General features: G+C 44.2%; 1 protein-coding gene across 3 annotated transcripts in view; it reads left to right on the forward strand.

Moving 5' to 3' along the window:
• The window catches only part of LOC126416096 (A disintegrin and metalloproteinase with thrombospondin motifs 1), a 498,682-nt gene that overhangs the window by 327,912 nt on the left and 154,462 nt on the right, over positions 1–16,308 (forward strand). For all 3 annotated transcript variants that reach the window (XM_050083591.1, XM_050083593.1, XM_050083594.1), the window contains exon 5: positions 5,439–5,537. In XM_050083591.1, the coding sequence (XP_049939548.1) occupies positions 5,439–5,537 (99 nt within the window). The remainder of the gene's footprint in view (positions 1–5,438; positions 5,538–16,308) is intronic.

Genomic DNA, 16,308 nt, shown 5'->3' on the forward strand with positions numbered 1-16,308 from the left:
AGTAACTTAATTTCTCATTAGTTGAGCGAAAAGAAGTACTATTACTCACCACATCCATGATGTCGAGTAGATTTCCGTTGTGTTGGGCTTACCACCTCGAGGTATTATATCACGTACAGCTGCCACTCAGTTTCTTCTCTATAAAAAAAACACGTACACCATAAATATAAGAGGAGACGGTGAGAAATTTGCAGTACATGCTAACAAAAAACAAAACTACGCTGTCATGATCAAATGGCACAGCACTTCCTTCGTCAAGGACCTACAGTAATTGTTTAACACCCTGACAGTTACTACAAGCAGATCGAAAGAAAGACAAGGACCATTAATTTTTTGTTTTTGAAACTCTATGTGAAAAACAGACCACGACAAGCAACTGTCACCGCCGTATCCGTTGCCTGGTTCACGTTTCGAGATTGGAACCACAGTTGAAAAGATAACATCTAAACAGCTTGCACAGGGAATGGCCAGTCGTTTTCTTCGTTCCGTACGGATCTGCACCTTTGATCGAGGCGTAGCCGGTTTCTCTGTCGCAGGTATCCGCACGTAGTCGCTCTGGCAGATCACCGTTCCAGGGTGTATACCACACACAGTTGAAATTCTTCTAACTCACGTTCACAGCAGGAAGAAGTGAAACAAATGAGACTGTTGACTCTAAAGAACTGAAAGTCCACAATGATTTATTCGAATTCGTACCTGTTCCACGGCTAATAAATGTATAAAGCAACAGGGCATGTTCTGTGCATGAGCTTTCTTTCTGTAACGTACCATAGGTATACTTGAGGCTTATTACCACAAGGACTGTAATCCACTGTTAGTGACAATAAAGTAGACTGACAATACTTAACTTTGGTTTACAATGTCATGTCGCAAGCTATTGGCGACATGCATATAATCAATGTCTTTCGCTATATAGAATATCCATGCAAGTAATGGATATGGATCACAAGTAACAGTTCTTCTGGTGCTCTCTTCTAGTCCGGATCTTCTAGTGTCCGCCTTCTACCGTCCGGTCGAGGCTGTCAGAAGTGGCGCTTATATTCTGTTCTTGTAGAGTCCGCTCCTGTCGTGATGACGTCATAGTCAGCGTGCTATTGGCTGACGTCGTCTCACAGCGTTATCTGCTCTTGCGTTCTTCATCTGCGTGTCGGCGCTTGTGGTTACGCCGGAACAAGCTACATGTAGTTAACAGCAATTGGAAGTTAATGGTGCAGTTGACACTAAAATGTGCCTTTGCAACCGTGCGTGGTTGATGTTAATTGCATTCTACTTGAGTTTTTAATTGCCGATCTTCGCCTTGTGCAGTTGTTAATTGTGTTCTACAGGAGTTTTCCTTCAGTGTTCTGTGCCTATTGAAATACGATTCCATCGTATTAAATCGAAGTTCTTTATTCATGAACGCCTTGAAAGTTTCTGTTTTGCAGCATTTAACAGTTGTACTACATAATCTCGATAATATCGAGAATATTACTAAAAACATATTTCTTTGTAATGTCACATTGTCACAATTTACTGAGTTATTCCGAAATTGTTATAAAACTGTCAGTTCCACAAGAAAGTGTACGCCATAATTTCGAATGTAACGTCCGCAGCGACATCTCTGGTAGTGGACTCGAATCTGTAATCAATACGCTTTTGCACAGCGTATAGATAAACAGTGTGAGAGTTGAATGTTTTGATTTGTCTGTTGCAGCTTAAAATGAGTGCAAAGTATCTGAAACGTCGCGAGGCAGTGTTCCTTGTAAATCATCCAAAGGGACCAAAGCTCTCATATGGAGCTACTGCTAACATTCTTAACAAGTCAAAGACATTCGTTGCGAAGTGGGTCAAACGATATTTAGAGGATGGAAACGTGGATGATTTACCTGAGAGAGGGCTAAGGTGTTAAGCTATAGCCGATAATGGCGGCGATTGGATTAATTATTAGGTAATTGTGCAATTCGTAATAATATGTATTTTCATGTAAATGTATATTTATAATATTGTCTTTTTCTTCACAGAGATAGCGGCATACACTTTCTTGTGGAACTGACTGTGTATAATATACGTAGTGCTAAAAACGACTAACAAAGGGAAGTTAACTAAAAGTTGACCACTTCAGATACGCCACGACTAAACGTGAACATGCAGATGCTAAGATGAGTTAGTTTTCGCAAGAAACATCATAGATTTTTTGCCTATGTTATGCCGTGCTAATTCTGAAATCGTTGAGATAAGGTATTATAAAATGTAGGTTTCACTCTTCGGAAATGAGACGTACTTCTTCAGATCCTTGAAGGAACGAAGAATAGAAATGTTCACATCCGATTATATGTTCATATTTTTGAGCGAACGAGCTCATTTAGGACTGTACAAGGTAGTTAGAAACATTGATCGACCTCCCTCTGTGCCCACGTTTGTTTTACTCTTTTGCTGTCAGTTGTTTTCTCGGTTTAGGCCAAGTTCTTCTGATCTAATTCGGTTTTTTGTCCCTGTCAATTTACTGTAATTATTACTACACCTAAGAGCCAAAGAAATTACTACACCTGCTCATATCGTGTAGGGACCCACGAGCACGCAGAAGTGTCGCAACACGATGTGGCGTGGACTCGACTACTGTCTGAAAAAGTGCTGGAGGGAACTCACACCATATCGATGATGTTTCGTTGAATGGTTCGCATGCTGACACTTGTTGACGGCCCAGCATTGAAATCTGCAGCAGTTTGCGGAAGGGTTGCACTTCTGTCAGGTTGAACGATTATCTTCAGTCGTCGTTGGTACTGTTCTTGCAGGATCCTTTTCCGGCCGCAGCGACGTCGGAGATTTGATGTCGTACCAGATTTCTGATATTCACGGTACACTCGTGAAATTGTCGAACGGGAAAATGCCCACTTCATCGGTACCTCCAAGATGGTGTGTCCCATCACTCGTCCGCCGACTATAATACCTCGTTCAAACTGACTTAAATCTTGATGAGCTGCCATTCTAGCAGCAGTAACCGATCTCACAACTGCGCCTGGCACTTGATGTCTTAAATAGGCGTTGCCGACCGCAGTGCCGTATTCTGCCTGTTTTCACATCTCTATATTTTAATACCAGTTTCTTTGGCGCTTCAATGTAATTACGCTATTACAATCTGTGGTGTGCGTACTGTAAGACCTTCGGTACACACACCATCAGATTATTTGACTTGTCGCTCTAACGAAGTAGGCTAATGTCAGCAATATGTCTTGTGGTCTTATCATGGCGTGTTTATCTTCTGCCGTTAGGTCAGATGATAGAAATGCCACTTGCACGCTTAGAGTAGCAGATTGACGGTGACCAACTTTAAACAGAACTTGATTAATTTTCACACACATTTATTAAAATAATAAAAAGCATAGAAATAACTTAACTTGGTTCTGGATGCTATTTGCAATTGACAATCTGAAGTTCCTTTGGTCTTGGTACGTTAATCTTATTCTCACATATCTCTGATACTTGACAAAAGTGTCTATACATTTACCTTCATGGCTATGTACAGGAATATGGTAATCTTATTAGGCGCAGACTGAAACTTGACTATAGACTGGTACAGACGTATGTAGAACTCGTACAGACTGGTACAGACTGGTGCAGACAGACTAATCGGAGGTCTGTACACTTGTTATAATACCTCGCGCGTTCATGTATCACTGCGCGAGTGTGATCCGCGAGGAGAAAAGGTTCTACGTTAGCAGCAATCTCATTGGCTGCGTTACATATTAATACGCGGATCGGCGGAAGCAGAATTTGGTCCGTCTCTATGGCAGCGCCATCTCGTAGTGCGGAGACGGACGAGCGCTGCGCCTGCGCTGTTGTGCTTAGCGGGGCGCGCTCTAGTGGGAACGTTGTGTACGCGCTGACTACGTGGAACTATGTACACAACACAATCATTACTGTTATTTGATGAAGCTGTAATGCAAAATGTTTCGTACGAATAAAACTAGTCCGATGTAAGAGATGGCGTGAAAAGCCGCGTTTTGTCAGATTAATTAAACAGAAACTGAATACTATTGTTTCATTATGAATTGTTTTTATGCTTTAGGTACTTGTGTCCATGATGAAGGCTTCTGACTTCTCTTGTCTTTCACTAATCCGCTCGTATAATGTTTTTCATTAATCGATGAAAATTTATTTTATTATCTAACTTAGTAAGTTTCCGAGGCTAGTCACTAAACAATCGTAGTCTCTACTGGCATTCCGAAAAAAAAGAGCTTTTTGGGCCCGAACGATTTCCTTGTCTGTAGTGTAGCGTTACTTGTTCTCTACTGTGTTTGAAGAGGAAACAAAAATTACTTCGCCGCAAGGACGAAAACCGTATTTGCAGATCGTAGCGGATAGCGGTAACTACTAATAGGACCGGTCACGGCGCTGTAGAGCAGACCCGTGACGGCCGGCGCAGCCTTCAAAAGGAACCGTTAAAAAAAAAAAGTTATGTCTGCGCCACGGCACGGCAGTCCGGGTAGCGGCGTGGTATCGCGATGACGGCGGAACCCGCCCAGTTGGTCGTCGCTTGTCAGGCTTCGGGCGAAACAAACGCAGGGGAGGTCGCGCGAAGGCGCTGCTGCGGACAGGGGGGCGAAGCGAGGAGGCGGCGAAAGGGCAGCCGACGGCTGGCGCGAGCGCGGCGCTGTCGGGTTGTCGCCGCTCCGCCCGCTTATGTGAGAATCTACACTTCCGAAATGAAGTAACGAAGCCAACGTCGGAATCAGCAAAACCACGGGCGAGAGAACCTCTCTAGTTGTCACCTTCTACTTAGGAAAGTCAAGAAGTTTTACACCAAAGAGCCAAAGAAACTGGTATAGGCATGCGTATTCAAATCCAGAGATACGTAGACAGGCACAATACGGCGCTACGGTCGTCAACGCCTACAAAAGATAACCAGTCTCTGGCGCAGTTGTTACATCGGTTACTGCTGCTACAATGGCAGCTTATTAAGATTTAAGTGAGTTTGAACGTGGTGCTGTAGTCGGCGCACGAGTGATCGCACACAGCATCACCGAGGTAGCGATGAAGTGGGGATTTTCCCGTACGACCATTTCACGAGTGTACCATGGATATCAGAAATCCGGTAAAGCATCAAATCTCCGACATCGATGCGGCTGGAAAAGGGTCCTGCAAGAATGGGACCAACGACGACTGAAGAGAATCGTTCAATGTGACCGAAGTGCACCCCTTCCGCAAATTGCTGCAGATGTCACTGCTGCCGGCCGGTGTGGCCGAGCGCTTCTAGGCGCTTCAGTCTGGAACCGCGCGACCGCTACGGTCGCAGGTTCGAATCCTGCCTCGGGCATGGATGTGTGTAATGTCCTTAGGTTAGTTAGGTTTAAGTAGTTCTAAGTTCTGGGGGACATTTAGGCTGAAATTCTCTGAACGCTACTTGTCTAGTTTTATTCTCCAGCTATTCTTTTAGTAACGGTGTGACGTTCACGTTTCAGGACGCGGATGAGGAGCCGCTGGGAGACGTGTTCCAAGATGAGGACAACCAGGCGGCGCTGCTGCTGCGACGGGACGCCGCCGACGGCAAACTCCTGCTGGTGAGTACAGCCCACTACTGGCCGGCCGACGTCACATCGTGCTTGCAAGGGGAACAGCACTGTAATGGCAACACGCGGGCGTAGTTTTAATATCCGCACCAAGCCCTAATAATTAGCTGCTGCGAGCTAACGAAATCATTAATGACTTAATTTCAAACTTCCAATGGTACCAGAACTGCACCGCCGTCTTCGTGATGTCTACCACGGGACGACGACACATGTGCACGTTATAACTGAAATGAAAGGAACAGGTAGTCCGGCCGGATGGAAGCTAACATCAGTTACGTTATGTGAGATTTTTTATCTTCATTCTTGGTCCTCGGACATCACCCATTCACCAAACCATTAATACATCAAGATCGAGCATAATGTATTACACAAATTACATTACAGAGATAAGCGTAACACCTGCTCACAAACGCACACACACACACACACACACACACACACACACACACACACACACACACACACATAATGTCCGTAACAAAGAGAATGAACAAGATTACTAGCGAAAAAATTCAGCACAACACATCGTGTAAGTATTTAGAGGTAAGAAGCGATATGAAATGGGATTACGTCAATTCATTTCTACGGCACGCGAAAGGAAGACTTAATTTTGTTGTAATGATTCTGGAATTGAGCGATGTATCTATAAAGGAAATCAGGTAAAATAAGCTGGAGCGACCAATTCTAGAGTATTGTTCCAGCGTTATCAGGACTCATGACAACTAACATCGAACGAACTAAGAGAATCGCTGCTAGGATCGTAACAGGTAGGTATAACCAGTATCAAAGTCTGACAGGGATGGCACGGAACTTAAATAGGAGTCCTTACAAGAAAGACGCTGCAATTATCGCGAAATCCTGTCGCATCAATGTAGAGATAATGAATCGAAAAAGACTGTGCGATCATTAAGCCGTCAGCGTCGAATATCTCGTGTAGGTATCATGCGAATAAGATGAAAGAGATTAGGTGAACACAGAGATATATAGACAGTCTTTTTTTTCTTCCTCAATACACGAATGGAATGAACAGAAGATCCATAATATTGTAACGAAGCACCCTCGGTCATGCACTGAAAAGTATAATGCTACCTCTTACCACTCTTACCCCTTACCACTGCGGCACGGCCGTTGGCCATGTAAAACGCCCTGGCAGATCAAAACTTAACGCAGTCCCCGGGCTCGTACCCGGAACATTGATTTTTGTGATTAATTTTTTTAGCAACTGAGCTATGTGGGCACGACACACGAGCCCCGTCATGGCTTACATTCTGTCAGTGCACCATAGCACACTTTGCTAAAGGGTGAAAGTTTCAATCTGGAGAAAAAGACAAAAAAAGAAAAAAAACGCTAGGTTGTGCCTAAACCATTTCTCCGCCATGTAGTCTTCCTTCCAGCGGCATTATTACAGTGCAGAATGCAAGACAATTTGTATGTAATTTGGAAAGTAGGAGAAATGTACAAGTGGAATTGAAGCTCTGTGGACGGGTGTCATCAGAGCCTTGACTGCTCATAAGGTAACAGCACTCTCCAAGAAAGACGCGGCTAATAAAGTCCCTATTCAGCATACAGTGTTAATCTGGCTGGAAGTTTCATAACAGGACACACTCCGCTGCAGAGTGTAAGACTCATTCCGGAAGCAGGAATCCATTGGTTAACACCATAACATTTGTTGCTGATGAAGTCTTCATACTACTGGGCTTCTGTTGTCCACACTTCACTACACGCTGTGGGTGTACCAATTGTTTCTTGTGACTACCGAGGACACGCGATGCTGATATGCTTCGGTGTCCGCACTCGCACAGGAGTGGTTCAGTCCTCTACAGTCGATGAAGGTGCTGTCTAGATCTGACTTGCTTTAAGCGAAAACGAAACATAGTACCGCGAAAGCTACTGCGTTACACGCCACAGCCATTTCACGGCCGTGGTGGAATGTTCGCAATAATTTCCGCATAGCGACGTCCCATGTACTGGTATGAAACACGCAGTTTGCTGTTCAAACTGGTTATAATTTGTAGCCGCCATGTGGAGTAGGTCTATGTGCAGAACCTGGTCGTAATTACTTTCTCGCACTGCGCACTGTCATCTTTACCGCTGTTCCGACAACTTCTTTTCGTCTTATGTAGCAATGCTCTTTCACATCATAATTTTACCACCAGTTCTAGTTTTTGGAATATGAGGTAACTCCAGGTATTGCTGACTGCATGGTCGTTTAAAATAATTAAGGCTTCATTCGAGTTGAAAGGATTGTGATTGTGTCGTCATGTATGTCCCAATATTGAACCTCGTGGAGCACGATAAATGCTCTCCCTCCATTTTTCACGTAATACTACAGTACATTTAATGTGAAAGCACTTGCATCGTTACCAGGGAGACAACTGACAAAGAGATCAAGTCCGGCAAAATGATGAAATCGTGTACCTACTGGATGTTATGTGCCTGTAATTAAATGGCACAAAAATTAATAATCAGAGATGACAAGGATGCTCTACGACAAAAGACGATGTCCACTGACATAGTTTATTAATCTTGAAACGATAGAACACGTTTAACTACGACATTCTCATTCACATTGATACTATTCACAAATCAAAGTGCATTTATTCCAGAAAAGACACAGTTCGTTCATGTTGGTTCAGTATGAATCTGATTATAAGTATCGTAAGGTCGGCTATAAGTTATTCCTCGAGCTGGCATCCGCACTAACAACTGCTATTCACACGATTTGCTTAACCTGGCATCTCCCCCATAAATTTGCTTCTGCTCAATGTGAAGCTTTACCCGGTTTAGATTTTCTAATCAGCCTTTTTATATCAAATAATAAACAGCTCGATAAATAAATGTGTGACTAGGGCCTCCCGTCGGATAGACCGTTCGCCGGGTGTAAGTCTTTCGACTTAATGCCACTTCGGCGACTTGCGCTTCGATGGGGATGAAATGATGATGATTAGGCCAACACAACACCCAGTCCCTTAACGGAGAAAAATCTCCGACCCAGCCGGGAATCGAATCCGGGCCATTAGGATTGACATTCTGTCGCGTTGACCACACAGCCACCGGGGGCGAACAACAGCTCGATATAACTACTTAAACATTTCCGACTTTAATTTTCACGCGTTCATTTCCCGCGACGGGATGTTAACGCGGCCTATTTGAATTTCCACCTCTGCACCACTGATGGCTCCGTGTGCTGGCTACTGCCAATAATGTCGGCGCGACGACAGTGCCCCAGCCGCCAGAAAAGACGTGTCATAATATCGAAAACTTGAAAGTAAGACTCACCGGCCACTGCATCCTTCGTCAAAGAGTACAATTGATAAAGGCACTGTGCTCTTATAACCAGCGGTAATATGGCCCCCGCCCCACATGTAGATTCGTTAGGAGCACTGCGTGAGCTATCTAACATGACACTTCTACTGCCTATTATTAAAATATAAAATGTTCTACGTACTCATTATACCTTAAAACGGACAATGACTTAGATACATAGAAAATCGTAGTGTGTCAAATTTTTTCATTCAGTTACTTTAATTCTCTGTCCGTGAGATGTTTAGTGGACTGTTCAGTGGAGAAGCCCTTCTAGGATTAATCATAGAATGAAGGCTTTCACGGCAGGTGTTGTCATCATTTAACACTTCCGGGCTGAGATGCCGTGGTCCATACATAAGACTCTCCCCTGACGTTTCGCCTTCGACTGCGGAAGTCATTCTCCGAGGACAATCGGCGAACTGCAACGAGAACACGAGTGAGCGCCGTATATATAAGCCATCCAGAGGGCGCCGCTGTCAATCACGTGACGTGGGCTGTGCTATGATCTCTGATATTGCCAAATTTCTCAATTGAAATGAATCGATAGTCACGCTGCTGCTGCAATGTTGACATCCATATCTTATCCAGCTTAATGCCCTCATCTTTCCTATTAAAATTATTGCAGTGTTTGGCAATCTCAATGGCCTCTCTGTACATTCGCGCACAGTAATGCGACGTCTTTGCTATGACGGTCGTCTCACTAAACTTTATTTCATGATCCCCTTCCTGAAACACATGATCCGCTACAGCCGATTTATCAATATGTCCGAGGCGGCAGTTCCTTTTATGTTCACCCAGGTGGGTGTTGACGCTTCTTTTTGTTGTGCCTATATAGACCTTTCCACAACTGAGGCCATTGAGATTGCCAAACACTGCAATAATTTTAATAGAAAAGATGAAGGCATTAAGCTGGATAAGATATTGATGTTAACATTGCAGGAACAGCGTGACTATCGATTATTCAATTGAAATATTGAGGAAGTTGGCAATATCAGATATCACAGCACAGCCGACGTCACGTGATTGACAGCGGCCCCCTCTGGATGGCTTATATATACGGCGCTCACTCGTGCTCTCGTTGCAGTTCGCCGATTGTCCTCGGAGGATGCCTTCCGCAGTCGAAGGCGAAACGTCAGGTGAGAGTCTTATGTACGGACCACGGCATCTCAGCCCAGAAGTGTTAAGTGATGCCTTCTAGAAATGAAATTCAAACTTGCATTTGCAGATGTGCTGTACGTCTGGTAACAGTACAGTTTGCAACTCAGTAATAGGACATCATAGGAAATGTGTTCATAGGCACAGTTTGTCTTCTTGGCATCGTTGCAGTCGAACCCCAAGGTTGGCTGGTTTAGAAAAGCACTGTAGCTGGAGATAGGTGACACAGTCCTTCCGCCGGACGGGGCTCCTGTGTTACCGTCCAGCACCTGCGCGTCGAACTGCCCCCATCGGGCGCCCGTGACATACGAAGGAGAGCAGGCGGCCGGGCTGCTGGATCATCTTGCCCCAGCGCCCAGCGTATTTTCGGGTCAAGGCGGCTGCGGCGGGCGCTGCGGTCGCAGGAAGCGGCGACACTTTACACCTGCAGCCGCGACGAGGCCGCGGCACACCGCGGTGCTGGAGAAAGCATACCGCGGCGGCCCGGCGCGCTTAAACTGTCACCGGAGGGCGGCTTCTTTCCGTTCCGTCAAATCAATTTCCCAACAAACGGCAGGCGAAAGGTGGGGTGGCAGCGGATAAAATGGCGCCGGCCGAGGTGGCCGAGAGGTTCTAGGCGCTACAGTTTGGAACCGCGCGACCGCTACGGTCGCAGTTTTGAATCCTGCCTCGGGCATGGATGTGTGTGATGTCCTTAGGTTAGTTAGGTTTAAGTAGTTCCAAGTTCTAGGGGACTGATGACCTCAGATGTTAAGTCCCTTAGTGCTCAGAGCCATTTCATATTCACGGTAAGCCGACTGCCGTTGTGAGAAACGGCCTTATGCGAAGTACCCGACTCTAAATGCCCATGCCATGCAGTTCCCTCTGCAGAGTCCTCTTTAAAACTGGTTGAGATGACCTGCATCCAACGACGGCAGCAATAACTGTCGGGTTTCAAACCGATTGTCACTGACAAGGCGTGACGTTCGTCTACGGCCCCTGTCTGCTAGGGCCTTTTTGCGACCAGTGTCGGTAAGTTGTTTTCCTCGTTGACACATTGAACAGTCTTCGTTAGTACACCAACTCCACAGTGTCGTCAAGGGCACGTTCATAAGTGACAGATCAACTCTGCTACTGCGCTGATTCCACACAACTGAATGTTAGACATTCACCGCTTCACTGCCATAACATACGTCAGTGGGGGCCGACTGCCCCTGCCATCTGCAGCGCTTCAAAGCGGTGAGTGTTCTCTCTGAGGAGATGACTAACATGTCGACGGTGAGCTTGTTTTCCAAATAAGCAGTAGCTACAATATTTTTTTTCATTCGTAAGGCGAAGTTAGTCAGTCAGGCTCTCCTGACAGCGTCAGAAATAAAATACTCTGCGAAAGGAAGAACAACGTGGATAAACTACAGAGGGATACGATTTACTAACGCTTCCCTAGAGAACGATAACAGACTTACGCTACAGAATCCCCCGTAAATTTAAATCTTGTTCGACGGCGCCTGTCGCACTGCACTGGCCCCCTACTATTACGCAGGAAACTTTCGTCAATTCGCGCTGTCGTAAGTGAGAACCGCGGGCGCAAGCCTGCCAGTGGCTGCCGCGGACTAGCCCAACGACCGCCACTTTCCTGCAGGTTATTCCACGGTTAACGAACTTAGGCTTGTTCTGAGAAACGTGCACCAGTCTGAGTCTCTTCCCACAGACAACAAAACAATCGCGCTTCCTGCCGCTTCGCCACTGAGCGGAAAGGGGCGACCGTCTCACATACCAGCCCCTGCAGTTTACGCTGGAATGTTGCACGCGACAAAAACTCGCCTCGGGTGTTTTTCTTTTTCTGCTTCTCCTCATCTTACTTATCCGTAAACGTTGTTTCCGCGATTCATCAAGGACTTCTCTTGTGTCTGAGTCTGAAATACAAAGCGCTTTTTTACATCTTGAATAAACTTGAGGTCTTCATTTCCCTTGTGGACTTGAAATTAAGCCTTAGGGAAAATAACATTCTACCGACAAGAGAATACTGTAGTAATGAAACGTTTCTTGCCGACGGAGAGACGTAAAATTAGCAGTGTGTGAACCGCACGATCTATATCATTAGTTAAGGATCGACTAATTCCTTAGGCTGGATACCACGTTGTGGGAATCATTACTAAAGGAAATGAATACCTTTCGTCATACGTCTCTGTTTCTGGAGTAATTCTAGCAGCATCTGTGAGTAGTTACCGACTGTGGAAAATTGTCGAGAACCATCTCATGGGATTATGTCAAGAATGGATAGGAGAAGCGTAACATGCCGCGGCTGATAGAGATTGTTTGAAATAGAAATGGAAGAATCCAACGAGCAGTTGTGGAGCTATAAAACTACGTGTATTAGCTTCTAACACGACGAGCTAAAATGAAAATCTGTTTGAAGTTTTGAGAGAAATTAAAACTGTGTAAGGGCTGGTCTTCCAGCTAAGCCGTCCGAGTAAGCCGCATCCTGCCTGTGGCTCCTGACCATCTCTTCAATATTCCACGAAGACGCAAGCGGATGTGAACTTTAACTTGCTGTGACGTATGAAACGTAGTCTTACAGTTTCATTACCTCGAAAAAATCAAGCCGAAGCCGTGAAACTTTGTGATTTTGGTAGTTCTTCTCTACTTATTTGTTTTTCAATGCAGCACATTTTTCCCAATGATAATCACTCGACGGAGACCTTAGCTGTACAAGTCTGCATTTTGGCTTCTCAGCAAACGTTTCACTTTGAAAATTCTGTAAACGTCTGCAATGCAGTGGTTTATTCGTCCGAGGAAATGGGAAGAAGTCACTGTTTGCCGAATCAGGAGAATACGTTGGATGAGACAAGATTTGATAGTGCAGAAAAATCAGTATGAGTGGCTGTCTCCTGTACAAAATGAACTAGAGTACAAACAAAAGAACCTTGTGCTATTCCTGCATCGCTTCACCTTGACAGCCTCCTATAATCCGATCAGAAGGAATTGGTAGTAAGTTCTTGCCCTGACAAACACACTTTGTTAGCACCACACCATGGCAGTCTCAAAAAATATTCATCACCTTGCCCTATGATGGTTCGCGGTGGCGAATCCACATTTTCGCACTGCTTGCTTTACTTCTTTGTCTCGGATCGTAGTGATACACTCAGCACTCGTCCACGGTAATTCAGATGCTAAAGAAGTCCTCTAGATTGGCCTGACAAAGCTCCAGCATTTCAGCGGCCTCTCTCAGCGGGTGCGAGCAGTTGCGTAACACAGCAGACGGCGACCTTGTCATGTTCAACATGTCGCGAAAGACGTTAGAAACTGATCAGTGGCTGAATTCCTCTTTTTGTCAGTTTTTGAGAACCAGGACCTCCACTTATCCTGCGATTCCCGGTGCTTCACGGAGATATGGTGTGCCACTTGATTCTTCGTAATTCAGACATAAATGACTTCACTATAAGCCCCTGCACCACATAACCACTGTGTCACATGATTGTGCATTCTTTCCGTACACATCCACCAGACCTGCAATGTGGCTCGCCTTCAATTGCGACAAACTGATCACCGTACGATAGTTGTCTTTATCAATGAGCTGAGCCATTTTGTTTTGGTTCTACTAATCGTTTGCTACGGTAGTGTTGTGCTGAGATTTCAAAGTGTATCAGAACCTCAGACATGTGCCCGTAAACAATAAAATAATGAATGTAATAAACTTTATTTTTTCAAGGTGATAATTAAAACTTTATCATTGCCTATCGTACATCTGCAGAGTCTATTGGTCCCACAGCACCAAGGCATAATCTGCGACGGTGCAGCTGCCCCTCGCGGCGTTCATTTAACAGGTGGAGTCCAAGGACAGAGACTTCGTTTTGCGTTTATGTTCCTGCTTACTGGGATACATCAAGCAGTGAATCGTTACACTGATATGTCAAGGTTTGTCATGGGGATGCGAGTGGATGGAAAGGGCCATAATATAACCATATCACTGGGAAGAACAAAGGTTTGATTCGATAACTGAAATATAAGTATACTGAGCGCAAAGAGTTAAATTTACTTAAGTAAATAAATATTTTGTATTAAAATTAAAAGAAAAGAACTCAGGCTTAATAGACATCAGTCTAGAAAAGGTCACAAAATAACCATCTCGTGACACATAGAAACCTTGGCACAGTAGTGTTGAGAAGAGTGGGAGAACTGCGAGCAACGAGAAGCGGCTGTGGAAAGTGACATAACCTGAGGGCGATAGCATCTCGACATGTATCTGCAGACTGTCGAAGGGCAGTTCATCCTCCGATCGCGTAAACTACGGTATTTTACGCCTGGCGAACGATAAACGTCACGCGCTACGTTAGAGGCTGTTATCCCTCCTCTGGTGTTTTAATTCTCAGTACGAACCTCTCGCCAGCACGACGTGCATCACGAGGTCCAACTGATGGACGATGACTACGCTAGGTGGACATTAGGCATTGACTGTTATTTCGTCCAATAACTTACGTAGAGCTGCATAAATTATGTTTAATTAGTCCTCCACAAACCTAGTCTTGCTACAAATAGCGCGTCTTGCGTAAGCACTGCTGTGGCAACGGGTTATCACCTGAGGACGTGCAAATTCGACGTATCTGCTTAACACCTGGAAACGCCGTGCAACAGATGTTGAAGGACGCATGCTGTCACAGCAAGCCTACTGGTCCCGCAGCCAGCCTGCCGCATGTGTAAAGCGTGTTGCCTAAGCGCCAGGTACTTCCTAACAAGCGTAACGATAGCGCGTTGTCAAGTATTCAACACTTCGTATAATATAGCGAGTAAAATAATTTCAAATGTCCATCATTCCACATTTTCTGCTCGCCCTGTGTATTCGTTTTTTTAAGAGCAATTTTACTTATTTTGTTCGTTGGTATTATTAGAATAAATTTGTTACTTTGGGATTTCAGGACACACAAATAGAAATATCTGTCAGGTAATACAGTGTTCGTGTAAAATAATTGAATTACTCGTCTTGGAAACCTGATTACTTTAGTTTTAGAAAGTAAAGTAAAACAGATTTTACGAAACAGAATACTGCGCTACTGAAAACAGGGATAAGAAGTGTCATGAATGTAACAGAAATTTTGAGTTCCACATACTGCAGTATATTACAGATATGTTTTACGATTCCAGAGAAGTGTTAAAAGAGCAGTTTAACAGGATTTTGCGTTAACTGATCACAATATTCACAAATAAACAGCAAATTTGTCTCTGAAAAGAAGAGATATTCGTTTATACTTGAGACAACATTATGAAGCTATATTTACATTTTTCTGGTCGTACAATTTAGTTTAGTACTACTAGCCAAACGGAGAGACGCAGAATTTATGAAACGGATACGCGTTAGAGGAGGATCGGGATTCAGATTCCCTTGTGAGCATCCGTATTTAGGTTTCCCGTTGTTCCCTGAAATCATTTCAGCCGAATTCTAGATAGGTTCCTTCGGAAAGAGCACGACCACTTTCCTGCCTCATGCTTCTTCAAGCGAGCGCCATCTCTAATGACTTTATTGCGAACGGGGCATTAAACCTCAACTTTCGTTCACCTAGAAATCACACCATCCGATATCTGGATAACCACACATCAAAACACAGTTCCTTTTTTTCTTCCATATAATACAAAAAATACGGTATGGTACGTTTAAAAATGTAATCTGATAAAATAAAAATATTATAAATTTGAAAATGAAAGTATCTTGCTGCTCGATAGATATAAAAAGTTGTCGGGAGACATAGTCGCTTATACTGCTGTGTTTGATTAACCGCGAACAATTTTTGCTACTCATGAGATGAATAAAATGAAACTTCGTCTTATTAAGCATTTTCCTCAAATTCAAACGTAGTTTACATATGTATTCTTGTCAGAAGTGAAGCACTAAACTGTGAAATTAAAAGTGAAATATTTTTTAAATAAGTAAGAGAAGCAGTTACGATAAAAGTGAATAGTGCAGTAAGCATAACGGTTAGCGATATTTTAGGCTGTCTAATAGGATTCCATTGCTTAAAGAATCTAAATCTTTGTTAATTCTGAAACGTTATAATCGAACTTCACTGGCATTGGGTAGATGTTTCATGTCAGAGCAGATGGCTTGTCCGTTCAGGTACAAAGTGCAGTGGTAACGTACCTATTATAATCGTAAAAGTGAATTCCAGGCTGGATTCTGCGGAATTCTGTCTTCTCCGCGAAGAAATTTGGTTACGTGATGCTAGTGCAACCTATCGTCATCTGTGTGACATCCGTATCACAGAGTGCAACTTTCACTCACTTCCTGGCAGGTTACACTGTTTCACGAACAGCGACTTGAACTAAGACCCAT

Source organism: Schistocerca serialis, chromosome 8 (genome assembly GCF_023864345.2).
Source record: "Schistocerca serialis cubense isolate TAMUIC-IGC-003099 chromosome 8, iqSchSeri2.2, whole genome shotgun sequence".
Lineage (NCBI taxonomy): Eukaryota > Metazoa > Arthropoda > Insecta > Orthoptera > Acrididae > Schistocerca > Schistocerca serialis.